Source organism: Pygoscelis adeliae, unplaced genomic scaffold, assembly GCF_000699105.1.
Source record: "Pygoscelis adeliae isolate BGI_AS28 unplaced genomic scaffold, ASM69910v1 Scaffold110, whole genome shotgun sequence".
Taxonomy (NCBI): domain Eukaryota; kingdom Metazoa; phylum Chordata; class Aves; order Sphenisciformes; family Spheniscidae; genus Pygoscelis; species Pygoscelis adeliae.
The window spans coordinates 512,203-533,373 of NW_008823919.1; the positions used below are offsets into that span (position 1 = coordinate 512,203).

A 21,171-nucleotide genomic window follows, 5' to 3' on the forward strand; every position below is an offset into this window, starting at 1 on the left:
GTGTCAGCAAGACTCTTCTGTCTTCAATAAGGATTAGTTGACACTGTAAGTTTGCCCCTCTCAGAGTGTTCTGGATTTTGTGTCTCACTGTGATACTGTAGTGTTGCAAAGGTCAGATTTCATGTCACCCTTCTCTGTGGACTCCTTCCCATTTAATAATAAGAAGTCAGCATGAAAAACACAACTTAAATGAACAAAGCATGTTTCTGCTGTGAAAAGAAGGGAGTTTTTTTTGTGATTTCAGATATAACCTAGTATTATTTATTATCCACTCACTCATTTATAGGTTAATATTCTTCCTAATTGACTTGCAGGTTCATGATAGAATTGTTTTCCTTTTTCTCTGGTGCTTCCAGACATAGTAGATGGAGGTGAGCAGACAATCCGCAGCAAGTCATTTATTTGACAAGTTTAGCAAATCATTGTGCTCACAAAAGTTTGTGTGGAGCTTATGACTTCCTCAGATACAGTCTTTACTGAGTTTTCTCTCAAACTTCGATTTTTATATGCTTTTTTTTTTTTTCCTAGCTCTGTAGATGGACCACAGACATTTTGTTCAAAGTACATAGTACTCTGTGTCTGCAATTCAGGTTGATTAGTTGTAGTTGATTACAGCTTACCTGGTGTTTTTTCTACTTTCTGTTCAGATGAACCTGACTTTTATGATTATTAGGGGGTAGGAAGTGGGAATCTGTAGGGGATACAGACGTGGGCAGGAAGGGCTCCTGCTTTGCTTTGGAAGACCAAACCCATTTCTTATTTGTGCAATTTATCTGTATATTAAGCTTCTGCCAAATTCTTTGAGAAGGCCTGTCTCACCATTGGGCCTCCCCCGTTGTTGCTCTTTTCAGTGTGAAAGAGGGAGGCTTCCAGAGCCAGCACTCACCTAACTGAGCAGGAGTTTGTTGGTTTTATTCTCTTCCCACAAGCTGCACTGTGACTTACCATCAGCCACTCAGATACCTCTGGGAAATGACTGCCACAAGAGTGCAAAAATAATAAAAGTTATTTGAGTGAATTATGAAAAAATACTATTAGTATTATGCCATCTATTACTATTTTGTGAGACATTACTTTGTGTTTGTGTTTATTTTGTTATTACGTTAATGGCCTTTGACAACTGTTCTTACTTTCAGGTAGTTTCAGGTAATTGTGTGTGTGTGTGTGTGTTTGGACACACTTTCCCAAACTTATATTTGGTTCTGCTCAAAATATGATTTGTTAAATTAATAAATGTATTAAGCAAAGAATACACACATCAAAAACATGTGAACAGTTGCTGATCTTGAGCAACCATGGTGTAGGCAGTTAGAGCTGTTCACAAGTTACTGATGTACTCCTCAAAATACATCTTGTGAGTTTTCTAAAACTGAGACAAATCATTAGAGACCAGAAGTATGTTCATGAATGAAGCCAGATTAAAATAGGTAGTTTTGAAAGGCCATACTAAGAATCTAGCAACTCTTTATAACAGGTTATAAAAATTACCTAGCCAAGTGTGATATAACTAACCTGGGATGTGACAAAGGCTTCAAGCATAGCACGAACCTTGACTGTGCTTGAACTCAGGTATTGAAAAGGAGACAGTACTTTTGCCTTTAGTGAGATCTTACTTCGTTTTTATATTTAGAAAGGAAAAAGATTTCACTAGAAAGAGACTTCATGCGTGATTATAGATAAAATTGAGTATCCGTCCCTGGATGATGTCATCACAACAGCGTGTGTAACAGACTAGTTTCAACATGTTGGTGATGTCTAGACACACAATATGACATAAATGGCATAGTTTGCTTTATACTCAGTGTCTGGAAAAATCCTCCTCCCACACTTCACATGTCAGAGCGATACCCATGAGGAATCTGGTCTTTGTGTAGATACTTATATTTAGAATGATTAAAAGAAGGAGAGAATACTTTAGAAACAGGTTCTCAAATAGCTGTACTGTAAAGTTACATTGCAGAGATAGCATTAGATTGTAGGATTAAAAAGGGAGGTTGTATACATGTTTGTATGCATAATAGGTGGAGAAGCAGATGGAAGATTTGTGAAAATATAGGAAAGTACTAAAATGCAACAAATTATGTTAGAATAGCTTAGATTTTTTTCTGTTAGATTTGTTCAAGTAGCCATCAGACTTACTAGTTTTTGGTGGTTAGTATTACCTACCAAAAAAAACAGACAGGGAGAAACTGATTTTGGATCAGTCTAATGCTTATCTAACCCAAATGAAGGATTTATTTCTTTAAAAACTATTGGGAGGGTAGTGTTAAAAAATAAATACGTTTGGAGAAGCTTAAAAATGTGAACTTGTGAATCTTTTTTCTTTTTCACAAGAACAAATTGATGAATCCAAGGTGAACTTCCCCAAATGTTTTGATGCCACCAAAATTATATCGTTTCCAAAAAGATATTTTAAATGTAATATTTTTCTCAGCCCTGTGAACAGACCAGTTGTCTACATTTTCCCCAGGGAATTTCATCAGAGGGAATAGTTTATATAACTCTGCAGAAATAAATGAAGGGTGGAAGATTTTTTCCCTTGCTGCATGATACAGTTGTACCATAATGCTGGGGAATAGGAAACACACTGCACAGGGAGAGGGGGCGTCACTGGTCTGGTACGGTGCATGCTCCCTTGGGTAGTGAGGGAGCTCCAAGCTGCTGAAGTGGGCACAAGAGCTATTGTCGTGTACCAAAGGACAGCCTAGCCAGCGTGCTACCCTTTACTTTAGTCTCAAGATACAGCTGCAGCTGAGCATTGGGTCAACAATAATGTGCTATATGGTTTAGGTTTTTTAAGTAGTTTTTCCTTTATTTTTCAACATGCCCAATGTATTATCTTTTGCTTCTTAGGTCCTAGTTTTGAATGAAAGTGTAAGTTCAATTATTGACTATTGCATTGTCATGAGCTGTTTATAAAACTCAAGAAATAATTAAAATTGGTTTTAATTAGGTTCTGTTTTAATTTAGGGTTTCTGTTTTTAATGTAGGTTCTGTTGCCTGGGAGGATACTTAGATTTTTCATCCTAAACAGAAGTGACTTTGTTTATAAGACTGCTGTTAGAAATCGTACCCTCTCTGTAGTTTACACCAAGTGTTCCCAATACAGCATCTTAATTCTGCTTAGAAAAGCAAGAGTTAAGGGTGATGTTTTTTTCCTGGCAATCTGACCATTCCATCACGTTCCAGGAGCCACATGACAGGATGGCACAAATGAGAAACATTCGCCCACGCAGAGGATGATGTCTGCCCCAAACACTCTCGTCCCTTGACATTTTCACTGTATCTTATAAATAACTTTTCTTCGTTTGGAGGGAGCGCTATAGCTAGACAGTGGAAAAGGCTAAGAACCATTAAAATAGAAAGCAGAAGAAAGACGCAGAAAATGTACTCCCCCAATAGGTAATGATAATTAATTCTCCTAGTAATTTATACCAAAACTTTAAGTTAACTTTCATTAAAGAGCCACCTCTACCGCTTCTCTCAGTGACCACAATCCAGCAAGCACCATGGTAATTGTTAATTTCATCCCTTAATCTTATCTGTTCTGCAAGCAGCTGTCAAAATACAATTTTTCCAAATTGCCTAAAAGATTACGAGAATTCATATTCTTGCAAATTGAGATTTCGCATTAAAACATTGTAAAAAGGGCAAAGGTTTTTCTCCAGACAGTTTGTTTATTACTGTATTATAGTAATGTGGGTGTTACTGATAACACGTTGCTGTTGTGCTTTCTTGGGTGCAGTTCTGCTGGACCTTTCTGTTTGTGAAGAAATGTCATGTCATACTGATACAACATTTTTTAAATCAATTTAAAGGTTATGCGGTGCCAGGGATTATGAAATACCACTAGTCTGCTATCTGCACCAAAACAATAGCATTGGTTTATGGAAAAGACAGATGCAGTAATATCAGCCTACATTTTACCAGTGTGCATAGTATTCATCCATATGCTGCAGCAGATAGGGTGTTGGTGACTTTTGCTGTGCCGGACACCTGCTGACGCTAGTCAGATTGCCCATCACCAGATGTGTTGTTTCTGTGAGGAAATGCTGTGTCTTTCCATGTGCTCCTGACATTATTTCTAAGAGGCACATTTGTTGCTGGATTATAACAGGGAGGACTGTCATCTGACACCCACCCCACTGATGCAAATAACCAGGTCCCCTGGGAAGCACAAACTAGAACTCTCCCTTGCTCCTTAGCTTTTAATGTGTATGCATTTTTTCCCCTCCTATGCAGAAGAAAAAAGATATAAAAGAGTACTGTCATGGGTCTCCCTCACCTTAAGTCTGAGAAACAAGCTGCTGCTGGAACAGTGTGCATGGTGCTGGTGCCCCGGTGCACCTAAGCTGAGAACCTCTTGCAAGAACATGGGTTTCCCTCCACCTTGGCTGATTTCCCCTGGGCTCCTGAAGCACAAGGTCCCATTGTGATGAATATTCAGTGTGCTGCAAAATGAAATCATATGTGGGCACTGTGTCATGATAAATGGCATATGTACTTTCCAAACTTAAGGTGACGAATTCTTCAATAAGAGGGTTGGCCTACCCTACGTCTGAACTTCACTGTGTCTGTATCTCTATTGCCTGTGCATTTTGGTGGGTCTTTATGTGGAAGAAATGCCACTCTTCTAGAAGAAGTGGTATTAGAAGAATTTGTTTAGAAGAAGGGGGTGCTGGTTGACAGCTGGCTGAACTTGAGCTGGCAGTGTGCCCAGGAGGCCAAGAAGGCCAATGGCATCCTGGCCTGTATCAGAAATAGCGTGGCCAGCAGGAGCAGGGAAATGATCGTGCCCCTATACTCGGCACTGGTGAAGCCGCACCTCGAATACTGTGTTCAGTTTTGGGCCCCTCACTACAAGAAGGACATTGAGGTGCTGGAGTGTGTCCAGAGAAGGGCAACAAAGCTGGTGAAGGATCTGGAGGACAAGTCTTATGAGGAGCGGCTGAGGGAACTGAGGTTGTTTAGCCTGGAGAAAAGAAGGCTGAGGGGAGACCTTATCGCTCTCTACAACTACCTGAAAGGAGGCTGTAGCGAGGTGGGTGTTGGTCTCTTCTCCCAAGTAACTGGCGATAGGACGAGAGGAAATGGCCTCAAGTTGTGCCAGGGGAGGTTTAGATTGGACGTGAGGAAAAATTTCTTTACTGAAAGAGTGGTTAAACATTGGAACAGGCTGCCCAGGGAAGTGGTTGAGTCACTGTCCCTGGAGGTATTTAAAAGATGTGTAGATGAGGTGCTTAGGGACATGGTTTAGTGGGCATGGTGGTGTTGGGTCAACGGTTGGACTTGATGATCTTAGAGGTCTTTTCCAACTTTAATGATTCTATGATTCTAAGAAGAACTTTAAATCAGTATATTAGGTACATTTATTTCCTACCTATCAAGAAGGTAAGAAAAGGAGAAGTATTATTTTCTTGCGGCTACCTAAAATGTGGTAGATGAAGAGAAGAGCACCACTAGAGTGGATGACAGTATGTAGCAACAGTATAGCCTTCAGAAAGATACTGGGGATATCTCAGAAGTGGTTCTTCCACTAAAATTTGCAGATACTGATGTTTGCCTTCAAACTCTGATACAGCACTGTTTTTGTTGACAAGCTTTTATAGCTGTCTTCCTACCAAAACTCACGGGTACAAATTCTCCTGCAGCAGCAGTGAAGAAGCAGCAGTCTGAACTGCTAGAGAAAAATGTTTGATCCTTTCATTAGCTCCTTAATTTAAGACCCTTTTATTTAGTCTTCTGGCTGTCTTCAGCTGGGAAGCAAGGTACTTCTCTTCCTTTAAAGACAATGAGGGTACTTCTAAATAGTGCCTATAATGTTTTTCACCTCTTCCCCGTGCTGTTTCTCCCCTTTCTTTGGGCTGCTCATCCATCATTTGACGGAGAAGTAAGGAAGCAAGTCTCACCATCAGAAGTCTCAGCTTCCTTGAACAGAAGTGATCTAGTGTTTGTTTCTTTCAAATACGAAGGGTGAGATCTTGGACCATAATGGAAATGGATCATTAGCTTTAGTGACACCAAGATTTTCCCAAGTTTTGAGGGCTTGATCCTTCTCTTGTTTAGGCTGTTGTATATCTAATGTAGGTCTGACATACGGGAAGTACACGAATATACAAATAGGTTGTAATTCTGGGAGACTATACTAGAAAGTTCTATGTGTTGTGAAGATAAATTGTATAGCGAATACACGTTCTTTATGAAAAAAATAATTCTTTTTGAAGTTTGGATAACTTTTTATCAGACTAATGGAAATGCAATAAGCTGGAAAATAGCACTTAGTCCAATAATAAATTTGCTTGGGAAGATCGTAAGAAATAATTGGTAGATTTTTTTCCCCTCTGAGTGCTAAAACAAATTACCTCTCCGTTGATTTGACTTGGATGGATCATTGAGTCTCAACTTAAAAATATAGCATAGGGAGTATGTAAACACTCTGCTAGCATGGGCAGAAACACTTGTATCCCTAAAGAATTATTTACTTCATTCATGCAATTACGAATGCTGGGGGAATGCTGATTTAGATGTGAGGCCCCCAGCATAAAGCACTGCGCATTAAATGCATGAGCATTTCTTCAGAGCAGCTTAGCTGAAGTTTATCATGACCATTCAGCTATTGCCTAGCAACTTGTGAAGGCCATCAAAGAGCTCTTTGTCCATAGCTCTGGCAAAAACATTTCCTCGCAGATATCCTTATCAGTATCAAAATCAACGTGAAAACTTATCAAAAACAATTTTATTGCATGAGATTAATACTCGCTTGAAATTGTGGCAATCATAAGCCAGTACACTGTTGATACCATTGTTGTAAAAGCTGAGTCTAACCTTTGTAAGTTCTAGTAAAAATGTTTCTTTTTCCTCACTGATTTCTAGCTTTTCTATAAAAGCATAGCTTTCTTTGCTGAAATTTCATATAAAGCATCACAGTCTGGAAGATTCTTTTTTTATTTTTTAATCCTTTTAATATTTCTAACCTATACTTTCTTGAAAATACACATATTTGATTTTTACAGCTATAAGATGTGAAACTCAGTTTCTCATTTTTAAGTGCCTTACGAACTTATCTAAATAATAGTGAATGAGTGAGATTTAAAACTATCTTTTGTAAGTAGAGATGTAGTAAATCACTAAATGAATTAGTATTTCTGCTTTGCTAGATTAATTCTTGACACACACACACAGGAGTGAAATTGCTTTTGCTTATGATCAATACTGAATATAATAAAATTCCACTTACAAAACTTACTTTTTGTAAGTAGAGATGCAGTAAATCACTAAATGAATTAGTATTTCTGCTTTGCTAGATTCATTCTTGACACACACAGAGGAGTGAAATTGCTTTTGCTTATGATCAATAGTGAATATAGTAAAATTCCTTTTATAGTGAAACAGAAGTAATATTCAGCACTCTTTCAGTATGTTATGTCATCATAATTATCATTCAGTGATATTTAGGATACAGTGTTTCTTTGCTAAGTAGAGGGATATCATTCTTCAGCTGACTACCTCCTTATAAGGGGTGAAAGTGGGAAAGAAAAGGTAATTTTTTCAGTTTCCCTAATGGATCATTTTCCCTGATGTGTACTGGAAGAACTTTTTCCTTTTTCATTTTTAATGGTAGCTGTTGGCTTTTTTAAGTATCGTGGCTCTATGCAGCATGGGGCCCATTGTCTTTTCTATCCCAGTATGCCCAGTATCACCCTTTGACACCATGCTGTCATAAAGCATCCTCTGTGCACAGATCAAGACGATATAATTGAGCCTGGTGTTATTGTATGTCACTGGTCTACATAATCTCACATAATGCACTATGGTAACTGTTGGCAACCGCTGACTTGTTAATAGTGACCATTGTATACTGAACACCACTGAAACCCATTAAGACTCTGTGAAAAATGTCTTTTCTGTAGCAGAGTTCACTGAGGGAAGCTATGTATGATATGACAGATAACACTCACATGAGCACAATGCCAGGCTCAATTCTGAAATCCTCTGCATGTGTCTGCTCATGCTTTCACAGACTTACAAACCCAAGTTGTTCAATTTGTGAACCTCAAGCAGAGCAATCTTACGCATCTGAAATAAGTGGTCTTGTTTCTAAAAAAAATGCTGTGATCTCATCCTGCTCAAGTGCATCAGCATCTCTCAAAATCAGACCACTCTCTTTTATCTGTTTATCCACAGATAAGGAGTTAATGAAAAAGTTGACTCAGGCTACTGAGAAGCAAGTCTACACTGCCTCTCAAATGTAGTTGAAGATAGGAGAATGACATTGCCTATGCAGGCAAAAAAGAAAAAGTAATAATATAGGAAGCCTTTCATTTTTTGACAATAAATTTGTTTTAGGTCAGCATTAACCAATGGTCATTGTACAGTTTGGGCTTTTAGGTGGCCCATGTACTGTCTGCTGCTGGTTAGCATCTGCATTCTAAAAGGCAAGCGTCTTCTCTCTTGCTGGCGTTAGTTGGTGCAATCTGTTGAACCACATATTTGATCATTCAACATGCTGATTGTCTTGCAGAGAAATAAACAATTTGTGAGTCTGGAGATTCACCTTTCCTCTAATTAGAGAGTTAGTCTTTGGATATAGGCAGCTTTACAAGGCACATGCTGGGGGGGTTGAGGAATCACCTCTGAGTCTATCAGTAAACAGTGTAATTGTTTTTCAGTATTGTTACGAACAGTAGGTTTTGCTCTTCAAAGTTAAAAGATTTTTTTCTTGTCACATGTGAAGCTTTTGCTTTTTTAGGACTCTGGCAGCCCGTGAACCTGTGGCGTGTTTTGCTGGAAATACTTACAAAGCAAGACATGCTTGTGGTTGGATTCAGTCCACTTTTCCCTTAGCGAAGGGCTTCATTCAGTAGAGGCACTATAATAATACTTAATTGTTAATGCAAAGTACTGTAGACACAATACGGTCTGAGTTCCACAGTGGTGCCTGCTGGCATTTAACATGCAGCATGCTTTTTAAAAAGAAGATAGCGGAAAAAACAAACAGGAAAGTTATATTTAATGTTGCTGCATTGCAAAGAAAAAAACATCCCATGATTGGATGATTATAATTAGTGGTTTGTATTATGATTTATGTATAGGGGTTCAGGTTGTGGCCATTTTATAATAAATTTTATGCCAAAAATGGTTAGACAAAGCACTTACTGACCAGCATCCTTAACACTGTTGCAGCTAAGCATTTTGGAATGCTCACATGGTGTGTTTGGAAACCCTTTGTGCGCACTACATTTTTCCATTTGGTATGAGGCTTAGCAGTAATCAGCTCACCACTAATTAGAAATCATTCTGTGTCCTGCACCCCATTATTACACAAAATTATGTCAGACCTTAAGAATTTTTACATTCAGAAGAAAAAGTTTCTGCAATACCTTTTGTCATGCATTTCCCTAACATAAAATTTTAAAATAAGCTTTTGCTGTTTTGAAACAGCCATTATGGAGGAAGCAAAAGTCATTATTTTGCTGCATTTGAACTACTTTCTACTTTTGATTCTCTTTATTGATACCAGTGGTGAAAGTGAGAGGAATAAAAGACATTTTTAAATTTTTATATGCATAAAGGTCTTGGAAGATTATGGAACTCTTTATACTATTGAGAGGTTTGCATTCATCTTTGCAGATCTTAAAGTGTCGGCAGGCAGGAAGCCTGGAGGTAGCATCCCATGGAGCTCTTATGTTCCATGTAAATCTGCAGAAGTGCTTTCCTGTTACAGAACTCGGGATCAGCCCTTATGTACGTCTCATCAAAACTGGAATACAAAAGAAATTCATTGTTCTGGGGGAAGGCAGGAGCAGAGATGCAAGTTTACCTTGTTCTTGTTCTATTTTTCTGATGTTAGTGATATTTTCATAAACAGGTTTTGTGAGCTGCGTTTTAAAAGTGAGTCCTCTGAGGACCAAAGGTTTAAACTAACTACACATAAGACTTCTTTACAAAGGCTGACAGTTTTGTTTATTTACGGTTGCAGGCATTCACTGTGACAGCGTGTGCGCTGAGGGACAGTGGGGTCCAAATTGCTCATTGTCTTGTTACTGCAAAAATGGAGCATCCTGCTCTCCAGATGACGGAATCTGTGAGTGTGCACCAGGATACAGAGGCACCACTTGTCAGAGAAGTAAGGACAAAATAAATGCTTTAAAATATCTGTTCCTCCCTCCCTTACTTGGAATACACATGATATAATATCATAATGCTTTGCTAATTGTAGTATGAAGTACTATGAAACACTCCTTGATTGGAGTATTGTCAAATACTCCAATTTTGTCAAAAGGTATGAATATACAGAAATAAATGTTATCTGAAATTAACAAATATTTCCAACTAGTAGTGCTCTTCTTTTTATGGCACAACTTTACTTGTATTCACTGTCCTTGCTGTGATGTCATTATGCAGTGACTTACTAAGAAAGAAATTTAGTAGGGGATTCCATTCTAAAGGCAAGCATTTCCAAATGTGATTGATGCACGTTAATTTTGTAATACGTATTTTGCTAGGTAAATAAAACGCGCGTGAGTTTCAGAAGCTAGAAACCTTAGCTTCCTGTTGAGTCTGGTAGGAATCATTGGCTTAATTATTGCATTTTTTTAACACTTATTTTGAAGCAGCAAAGAACGACCAGTGAGATCAGGCCTCACAGTAAGTAGAGGATATCATAGGTACCCATAGTTGCATTTGAAAAATTTGTCTCTGTAAAATTTAAATGTTATAATTTGGTATAAAAAATGGTATAATGAGATATATAGGTGAACTGAGGCAAATTATACCAGAAACAAGGAGGCAAAAATAAGATAATGTGCAAAATATCTACCTTCCCAAGAAGGTTTGTCACAGTTTGCCAGCAGTCTAGCTGTCTTCAGTTTGAATTGTTGAAGCTGTGAGAGAAAGGTGTTCAGAGAAGAGAAATGTGAGTCCTCTGCACTTGGAGGGTAGCCCTGTTTTCAGAGGAGGTCTCCCAGAAACAAGGTCAAGAAGCAGGTGGTGTAAGGCCAAGCAGAGATGCTACTAGGTCCTCCAAAAGAGGCTCGAAAGGCAGGAGATGACATGAAATGATTACTAGAAGGTAGAAGGAGAATCAGAGGAGGATGAAGTCCAAACAGTCCAGCAATGGTAAGATTTCAAGCTGAAGAATGTGATTGCCTATGGCACTACTAAATCCCACATTACTGTGTCATTAGTATTCCTTAAGCATTTCTAACTAAGTGCAGTAATTATTCTCACTATCTAATCTCTAAAGGCCTTGCAGTTAATCAGTTAATCAGTTAATCCAAAGGCAGACTAAGTGTAACACTACATGTAAAAATGTTCCCTGTGTTTTGGAACTGTGCCTGTAACCTGGACAAGAGGCTTCCAGTCCGGTGGCTCTCAGAGCCCCTCTCTGATGCACGGTCTGGAGGCCGGGAAGACAAAGGTCATACGAATAATTTGGATCCCAGTCAAAAAGTGCCTTTTCAGTAAACAGGAAGACCTTTTGGCACTTTCACTTGGAAAAGTTAATCTCTCTATAGAGATCTGGCCACATAACTTGTATCGAGTGTATAATTAAAAGACTGAATCTTGAATGAAATTAAAATATTGAAAAGATTCCAAGTTACTTTTCATCAGTGCTAATTGCTGCTGTGCAACAGGTATTTCTCTTGATGCATTACCTAATATTCTAATTTATCAGGAAATAGATGCCAAAAGGGATTAGAGCAACAAAGAAGGAGATTTTATGCGACAGCCTTTTTTTTGTCCCTTTTCTTTGCTTTTTTTTTTAAGAAACTAGTGCCTTTAGCATGATAATTAAGCGGACGACTCTGTATTTCTGGTCTCAGGTTCTCTAAAAGTTAGGTGATGCGTAGCTGCCTGTACCATGTAATGAGTACAGTGAGTACCTAAATGAAAGGATGACTGGAAAACTTTTGTACATTTTTCTCAGTGAAGGAATGGCTATTTGTATTCCAAGTTAGGAAACACATAAGGAGTCAAGGTCTAAGATGACCCTACTCATCTACAGATAAAACTATCCACTCTATTTTTTTAAATTACTTTTCTTCAAGTATGCTTTAAAAGATGTTCATGTTGTAGAGAACATAAAATGTATAGCGTATAATATATAAAGTATATATGCATTTCAAACATAACCCAAGTACAATGTGGCCTGACACGTAATAGAATGTCAACTAAGTCATTAATAACAAGAATATCGTAAATTCTTGAGGACAATGAGCAAATCTCGTTTCGTGAGTGTAAAGCATTGAATTGTATGAATAATAACAACGACCATTGCAACTCTTGTGTATTTAGAAAGCAGAGCTAATTCAAAGTCAGGAACAAGTGCACTGAAGAGTAGTTCATGGCTGTATAGAAAGTGTGGGATGCAATGACAGTTTGTTCTTTCTGATTCCAGTTTGTTCCCCTGGGTTTTATGGACACCGCTGCAGCCAGACATGTCCCCAGTGTGTACACAGCAGCGGTCCCTGCCACCATATTACTGGCTTATGTGACTGCTTACCTGGATTTACAGGAGCCCTCTGTAACGAAGGTACAAGTTGTGATAAAGACTCTGTGGGGTGCAGAGACCAAGCACTGTAATAATTTTCATTCCATCACTTGGAAACTGTAAAACCAAAAATAGTTTCTCTTGTAGTATATGCAGTTTATAATTTAGGAATCTTAAGCGGGTTTAAGCTGTTTGAACATTTGATCCTTAAGTATGAAACCCACTGTATTCTTATTTGTATTATTTGTATAATGAGTATGTATAATGGGCTTACCAGAATTTATAATGCCTTACTTTAACATTATACTAAGCAATATGTTTCTTGATCCAAGTATCAGTTGCTTTCTCTTGAAATAAAGAAAATACAATCTTGTTCTGATTACTAAGGAGTTCTAATTCTGACAACTTGTTCTCAGTATGTCCCAGTGGCAGATTTGGCAAGAACTGCATTGGAATATGCACCTGCACCAATAATGGAACGTGTAATCCTATTGATAGATCCTGTCAGTGTTACCCTGGCTGGATTGGTAGTGACTGCTCTCAGCGTAAGTATCAGCTTTTTTTTTCCTTTATTTGTAATTAATCAGGGTTCGGCTATTTAAATTCTCTACTTTTTGGTAAAGAAACACTGCCTAAGTCAGAAATGAGGACTTCATGGTATATAAGGAAGATATCCTAAACTTTTCTGCATTTCATCAGCACTATCAGAAACACATTTGCACTATGATTTTTCTAATAAGTGGGCTGGAGCGTACAACAGGAGGGATAAATTTTCAGTCTTCAACTGCCCAAAGAAGGGTTGTTTCAGAAGTGCACTGTGAAAAGACAAGAGGCAATGCTCACAGGTTGCAGCAAGGGTGACTTTTACTAGATACAAGAAAAAAAATTCCTTACTGTGAGAGTGGTCAAGTACAGCAACAGTCCAGAGAGGCTCTGAAGTCTCCAGCCTGGAGGAGGCTGTGAAATTATCATCGCTGAAAATCCTTTGAGTAGGATGTTGGACTAGGTGATGCGAGAGGTCTCTTCCAACATGAAAAAGTCTGTGACTTGATGAATCTTGCATTGCAGAGAGGTTTCTTGACCTGTTGTTTGCTTCTCTGTAATTATTTAGTCTTACCACAGTAGTGTTGTGAACATCCCAGGGCTTGTATCCTCATGACAGTCTTATGAATAACAGAGGTATTATTTTACAAATAAGAAGCTGAGGCACTGAAATACAGGGTGTTTTTTCTTACTACAGTTGCATAGAGAGCTACTGGCAAGGCTCAGAACAAAGCCAAGGTTTTCTCAGATACAAGTTAGTGCTCTGGCTGCAATACCATCCTTATTCTTGTTAAACATTTGAACGTTTTGTTGAGAAATTTTTCACTGTGACTTTTTTTAAGTGCTTATAACTTTTTGATGGATTTTTCTCTTTCTTCCTTTTATAAATGTTTCACAGATACACATTTTTAGTGTCATACTACCTCACTCGATGAGTATTGTCTTAGTATGCTAAACTCAGTGAAGACTTTGTTGCTGACTTAAAAAGGAGAAGGGCTAGGCCCTAATTTTATTACGTTTCATAGAGTTATTTTATTAAATAATTAGGCATTCTCTAGATGCCTTGCTGGGTCTATGCAAATTGCTAATGACAGGAAAGAAATATCTGAAATAAAATTCTCACAAGAAGCATATCCAATTCCATAAGGTACCAAAATCCACACAGTCTAAAACACATGCATGCCAAAAGTTCAGTCAAACCATTTTTATGAATAAAAGAAGCTGTACCATACCCTGATACGTCAAAATTTAAAAGACAGTGTGCTGGGGTTTCCAGGGAGGTGCATTTCCTAATAACATGCCTCATTGGTTTATATCATTTACGGTTTGCCTGGTCCAGGTTAACTGGCTCTGTACCAGTGCAATGTAACATCTGGTCAATTTGGAAAAACCCCTTTGCTGGCTGAATTCTGTGAAGTGATTAGCATGCACAACTCAATATGATACCAAAATAAATCTTGGGCCTATTCCTGTGGAAGCCAGTAGCAACAAAGGTCCCTGTTTTTATGGTAGAATAAGTAGGTAGTTGGGAGAGTAGCAGAATAGGGGTATTTAGGAGGAGGAGGGACTTACTCACTGAATCAATAACAAGAAAATGGTGCCAGCAATATGAATGGAAGCGTCTATTGAGGCTGTGCTCATGGACCGTAACAGAGGAAGTTTATTTGCTTTGTATAAAGGCCTTTCGTTCACATGGAAAATAATGATTCCATTAATTTCTTTTGGAACTAGCGACCTTTTTGAAACTTCTAACCTTTCGTCTGTATGTGATTTACATTCCTTCTTAGCTGATCACTAATTTCAAACAAAAAACAATAATAAAAATCATTATAAGGCACAAATGAAGTAGAAACAACAAAAACAAAACTTAGTACTTTTTTTCAATACAACATAGTATATTTCTTAATGAAGTGAAATTTGGGCAAAGATAACACTTTGCAAAAATACAGCCCACACATAGATGCGTCATTATGCAAACAGTTAAAGGATTCAGGAGTTTTTATTGCTCTCAGATAGGTCCCTGGACAACCAAGTCAGTACACAACAATAAGGAGTTATCAGCCTTTTTAAACTTACACAGGAATAAAGCTAAGGCTTCCTTCTCTGACCTGTTTCTTCTCTCCTATGAAATACTCATGTTGTACTTCCACAGAACTATTTTTAAATTATGCATCTTTTCACTAAAGAAACAAATAAAAACCTCAAGATGTGAATCCTACTGAACAGAAAGGGGCTATTCTTAGAGTACCCTCTGTACTTAGTGATATTCTGACATGAAGAAAATTATCTTTTGCTGTCTCTGAATAGTAATTAGCATTTTGGAACCACAACACTATTCTAATGGCAGCACATAATATCAAATTCGTTCACCATGACATTTTCAAAGCAGTCAGTAAAATTCTATCTCATAACGTGTTGACATGATTGTGAGTGAAAAAAATCTCCACTTTATAGATAATGACTTGTTTTTTAGAAATATTATATTGATTAACAGACCCACGGAAGCAACTGAGTTAACCTGATTAAAGTACAGTCCTGATTATATGCACCACATTTAGGCAATTATGTAGAATCTAACAGTGGAAATACAAGAAGTAAGCTTAATATTTGGTCTAAACCTATAGGCTGTAAGATGTGTTTCAACCTTCTCTGTTTGTTCTCCTTCACTTTTGAGGCTTAAAAGGCTTATCCCCTTGACCGTGCTCAGTTGAACTGTTTGCAGATTGAAAATAAATTAAGAAAGGAAAGTTACATGGCTTTCTCTATGAGAAAGCTGGTATGAGTGTCCTAGTTACTATCAAGTATGTATCACTGGTTTCTTTCACACATTTAATCTTTTTCAGCACTTTTTATCTAGAGTAAAATGATTCCTTAGTTAAAAAAAAAAATCTGTGGCTATTTGCTCAGAATGGAGCAGCCCAAAAAATGCGTTTAAAAGAAAAACAACAAACCCCAAATGAAGCAGTGCTCATATGAACATAAGCAGCTCTATTCATGGGTATCAAGGATCTTTGTCATTTGAGATTAATTAATTGCTCTGGGTTGTTTTAGCTTGCCCACCTTCCCACTGGGGACCAAACTGCATCCACACGTGCAACTGCCATAACGGAGCTTACTGCAGTGCCTACGATGGGGAGTGCAAATGTACCCCAGGATGGACTGGCCTTTACTGTACACAGCGTGAGTGACTTTTGATATCTGTTCTTAGTCTACAAATCAGTGACAGAATTTTCCTTCACTATTTTCACACTTTATTCATTGATTTCTTCCCATGCTGCTGAACGTTTTTTAATGCAGAAGATGTAACACATTACCTCCATGGTTGCAGGGGAGGTCCCTGTATAAGCACTGGAAGAGTGCTGGCCACTACGTTTGGGCTCCTCTTTAGCTTTCCTTCAGAGGAAGGCAACTTCTGGCCGCAGCCAGGCATCCCTGTGGAAAACTGTCATGTGCACATGCAGAATGAATGACTCTGACATTCAGATACTATCACTGCAGATGCGCAGTTATGGCTGCAGTCCGTAGCTTGGATGGTGTCAGCTGTGCAGGCATTCCCCACAGGGTGGGATGACGGTACCGTCTAATTCGTTCCCTCTCTGAAACCTCCCCAAGAAGTGCTCTAGCAGCAGGGACCCAACAACCAAGACTGTAAGGTAACACAGAGCTGACTGAAGCCATGAGAATAGCTTCTAGCTTAGCTGTGGCTGTGGTCTACTGAGGCACAGTCCCTGTTGTCACTGCAAAGTGATCATACAGTATATCTCATATCTGTAATTGCTACCTCCCGGGGACAATTGCAACAACAGCTCTAGCTCAGCACCTGTAATTCAAATACTGATATAGAAGCTATTTTATTTGGAACTTAGAAACTTAACTTCACTAGACTGTAACATTATAATTTGTTTTGGAATTTTCTTTATGTAATTAATACATTAATACTGATTTTTTTTTTCCAAGAGCTTTTCATTAAAATAAAAGTACAAGCAATGCAGTGACTGGGTGTAGGTATATGGCACTCATTATATGCCGGGTAAGAGTTCATACAAAGTTTGAGAAATAAACATTTGTTAGAGATAGATATTGATAAAGTTGGCTTCTTATCTTTATCATATTACAGCTTCTATTTGGTTTGTCTTCAATCCAGGCACCCCCACTGCCTGTAATCTGGGCACAACCATTATCCTTGAACTCAAGAAACATACGACTGCTAACTGTGTTTTGCATTCAGTGTTTAAATACACATTTTTCATAAAATCAGAACTGTCCTTTTTCAACTGAATAATGTCATAGTGGCAGGAAATAACAGATATATTATAGAGCCATATGGATGCAGCTCTGGAAGACATTCACTATACTGGTTCAGCTGTCAGCTATCATGGTTATTTTGCTTCCTGCTGGTGAATAATGATCTCTTTGCGGTGATATATCTTCTTCATACTGAAATGGTATCTTTGTGAGGACCTGAGATACAATATGTTATTATTTTTCTTTTTTTTATGCTTCAACATCAACTGTGCAGAAAATACGTCCAAAGGTTCATTCATCACTGAACAGACTCCCTGCTCTGGTTCACAAACTGCCCTCTTTCTCCTCCTTCAGATATCTTCTTAAACTCATTTCTTCGAGGAGCCTTTCTTGCTGCCTTCTTCTGAACATCTGCTGTCCACACAATTTCCCAACCTCATTTTTATGTAGTTTTTGCCTAATGTGTTTTTTAAACCACTTAAAGTAGGGTAGGTCTTGATCTATTGTGTTTATAGAATGCCACGTTGAGTGGTGGGGCTACAGAAATGACTTCTCAATAACATACTTAACCAGAATATTTGCATTTTATTTCTAGAGCGGTTGTTTCACTCCTTTTCCCCTCCCCCTCCTTGTATTGCAGGATGTCCCCTAGGGTTTTACGGGAAGGACTGTGCATTGATATGCCAATGTCAGAACGGAGCCGACTGCGACCACATCAGTGGGCAGTGCACCTGCCGCACAGGGTTCATGGGGAAGCACTGCGAGCAGAGTGAGTAGGGACGAGAATTGCTCATGCTTGATATACTAAAATCTGAGCCAACCCTCTGTTGCTTTGGCCAGTGTTATGATACAACCTCTTGGCTTCAGTGGGAATTTTGATGGGGAAAGAGCTTCAGGAGTTGGACCTAGGCTTCTTCCAAACAGATAAGAGCCTGCAGAATTAGTTAAGACTGATTATGATTGTGATGGCTGTTTCTTTCCATTTGTAGCTACACGTAAGAGGCATTTGTACTACATTCTAGTTGCTTTGGACATAATGCTAAAAAAACCCCAACAACTCTGTCATGTAAAAGTAACAAATGAATCCAAGTAATTGTCATTAGCATAAACCACAATGAAAACTAATAGTTAGAAAACTAAAGATAAGAAGTACCACATCAATCCTAGTGGATAAAATTAATCTTTGCAATGTGGTTTTACAATACAATTGGATTATAAAAGCATAATAGATGGCATTTTGTTTTCATATGTGTATGATTCTTTCCCCAAGAAAATCAATAATAACACCACCGACATCAATGGTGGTATAACATTGTACAACGTTAAAAGAATAATCAGGCTCATAAGCACAGAACTGTTAGTCCAACTTTTGCTAACGTCGCAGAGTGTTGCTCCCACACTACATGCATTATACTGCAGTGCAAAGCAATCCATTCAACCTACTACTGTGAAGGTTTAAACCTGTCTTTGGCATCAGCATCGTGCACAGCGCTTTGCTTTTGATGTGTGGAGGACACTGTGTATTACCTGTAACCAGGACTGATTTAGCTGCATCTGGATCTGAAGGGCTGTGCAGTGGCCGAGATAGCATGTGTCACGACTGGCAGTGCTGTAACAGAAGGGAGGGGAGGTTACCGTCCCTATAGACACACTTTATTCCCTCAGCAGTGGGTCTAGCCCCAGCTGCAACAGGAGTTATGTTTTTAAGGCTAATCAACATCTATGGTAGAACCACTAAAAATTTGGAAGTGGATTTTTTTTTCCTAAGAAAAATACAGGTGCAACAAAATCTGAATGGTTTAGAGGAATACATTTATTTCAATGAAATAATAGCTGGCAACATGTAATTATTAGCTATTTAAATTTTCTTATTCTACTCTGATGATTTCAATGTTTCACTTCAAAAGAGCAGTAATGTTTAGGAAAAGATAAACTTTTTAAGATCCTCTCTTGATGTCCTGTTATCAAAAAAACATTTTGAATAATTTGACAAATCTAACTTTACTATTATGTTTTATAGATTTTATATTTTATCCTATAATTTGATAATAATGATTTAACAATATTAAACTAAATGTTTTGGTATTTATGAATTTGAATGTCAGTTTTAAAAATAGACTTTTAATTCCAATTCAGATTTCAAAATGCCAAAATATATTATGGCATGACGGTTTTTGCCCAGCCATTGACTTCAGTAGTTATAATCTTGTTCTACTGAATGTAACCAAGAGAAGGAGAAGGTATATAAGCATGAAATTCCACTTGAGTGTGGATTTATCAAGACTGATAAATCTGGCACCTGTTGTGTTACATTATCTTGTAAATGATTCTAAATTAGGAATACATAAAAGATGAGTTAGATTCTTCTAAAAAGACAAAAAGAAAAACAAATTAATATAGTTACAAAACTCCTGAGAGATTTCAGAAAATTGAGTCTCAGAAGGTGAAGAAATACCACACTTCCTCAAACCATCAGAACTACAATAATGTAACAAGCCACACAGTAACAGAGGTGGCAGTATAAAAGAAATATTTTTTATCAGTGTGGGATAATTCTCTACCATGCTAATTACATAATGTAGGAGACATTTTGATCAGTAATTAATTATTGTACTCAAATCATTGTGGGAGAGAAAAAATAATGTAAAACTCTTTCAATTAGCTTATTCTTCATAATTCAGCATTTTTCTCCTGTAAGTAGTTTCTCAGTGTATTCATTGCAGTATCAAAGTATGCTATAAGCAGCCTAGGACCAGTTTTATATAAATGCATGGTGTATATTAGACTCATGGTCCTTATCTCTTGCTCTTCTACCACATCAGCACATCTGTCACATGACATGACACCCGCCAGATGTCTGGCTCCATTCATATCTATATGATATATCTATATGATTACGTGATTTTTCAAGCACTGGGATCTGAGTAACCTGGGAGACCTGACATTCTGGTGTAGAACTGGCACTTTGTTCACATTTTGTCCATTTCTTCACCGTCTTCTACACTTTTAATCTTTTTTGGGTGTTTTTTTTTCCTTCCTAATTTCACTGCCTGAGTGGCAGCAACATTACAGGTAAAGGAAAATCACTTCTGAATATAGTTTTCCTTCTTCTCCTTTCCTGCGCATACACACACACATACATATACAGAGAGGTCCTCTTAAGAAAATCTTTTCCGTAGAGCTCTACAACAAATAGCACATTGCCATCTGCTGGCCGTGTACAAAAACGTATGGGGTTAAAAACAAATGGTAGCATGTATGGTGCTGTAGATGTGTAATACCAAAACATTTAAGAAGTACTGACTATGTCGGATTTTTATTTCCACTTATTTTGTGCAGAATGTCCTCAAGGTACATATGGGTATGGATGCCGGCAGATATGTGACTGTCTGAACAACTCAACCTGTGACCACATCACGGGAACATGTTACTGCAGCCCAGGCTGGAAAGGGGCCAGGTGTGATCAAGGTAAAGCCTAGATGCAATAAAATTATTGTAACTGTTTTATATAGAACTTGGATTAACCTATTAAATGCCATCTCTGTGTCATTCATTAAATTAATCTGATAAGGCATGTGTGTTTAAATAGTCTATTAAATTATATATGTTCTGTAGATTTTGTATTAGATGCCTCAGTGATAGATTATTGGAGCAAAGCACTCAAGTGTAGATTGCATGAAATGTTTTACAGTGCTGCGCTGTCCAAAGCTGCTGATAGAGCACGTGCTTTACCTGCTCTGTGCTTTTGCCTCGAGAATGTTCTTACTTTTCCAACTCCATGAAAATACCTCTTTCTATGAAGATGAATACTTTTCCTTAAGGCTAGGATTGTCTTCACATTGGTTTCTGACATAGTTCTATTCTGACGTTATTAAATACAGTTAAATTAG

General features: G+C 37.9%; 1 protein-coding gene across 3 annotated transcripts in view; it reads left to right on the plus strand.

The window, feature by feature from the left end:
* MEGF10 (multiple EGF-like-domains 10) overlaps positions 1 to 21,171 on the plus strand; it is a 77,641-nt gene that overhangs the window by 48,450 nt on the left and 8,020 nt on the right. For all 3 annotated transcript variants that reach the window (XM_009319585.1, XM_009319602.1, XM_009319593.1), the window contains exons 13-18: positions 9,980 to 10,126; positions 12,401 to 12,535; positions 12,910 to 13,038; positions 16,088 to 16,216; positions 17,922 to 18,050; positions 20,621 to 20,749. In XM_009319585.1, the coding sequence (XP_009317860.1) occupies positions 9,980 to 10,126; positions 12,401 to 12,535; positions 12,910 to 13,038; positions 16,088 to 16,216; positions 17,922 to 18,050; positions 20,621 to 20,749 (798 nt within the window). The remainder of the gene's footprint in view (positions 1 to 9,979; positions 10,127 to 12,400; positions 12,536 to 12,909; positions 13,039 to 16,087; positions 16,217 to 17,921; positions 18,051 to 20,620; positions 20,750 to 21,171) is intronic.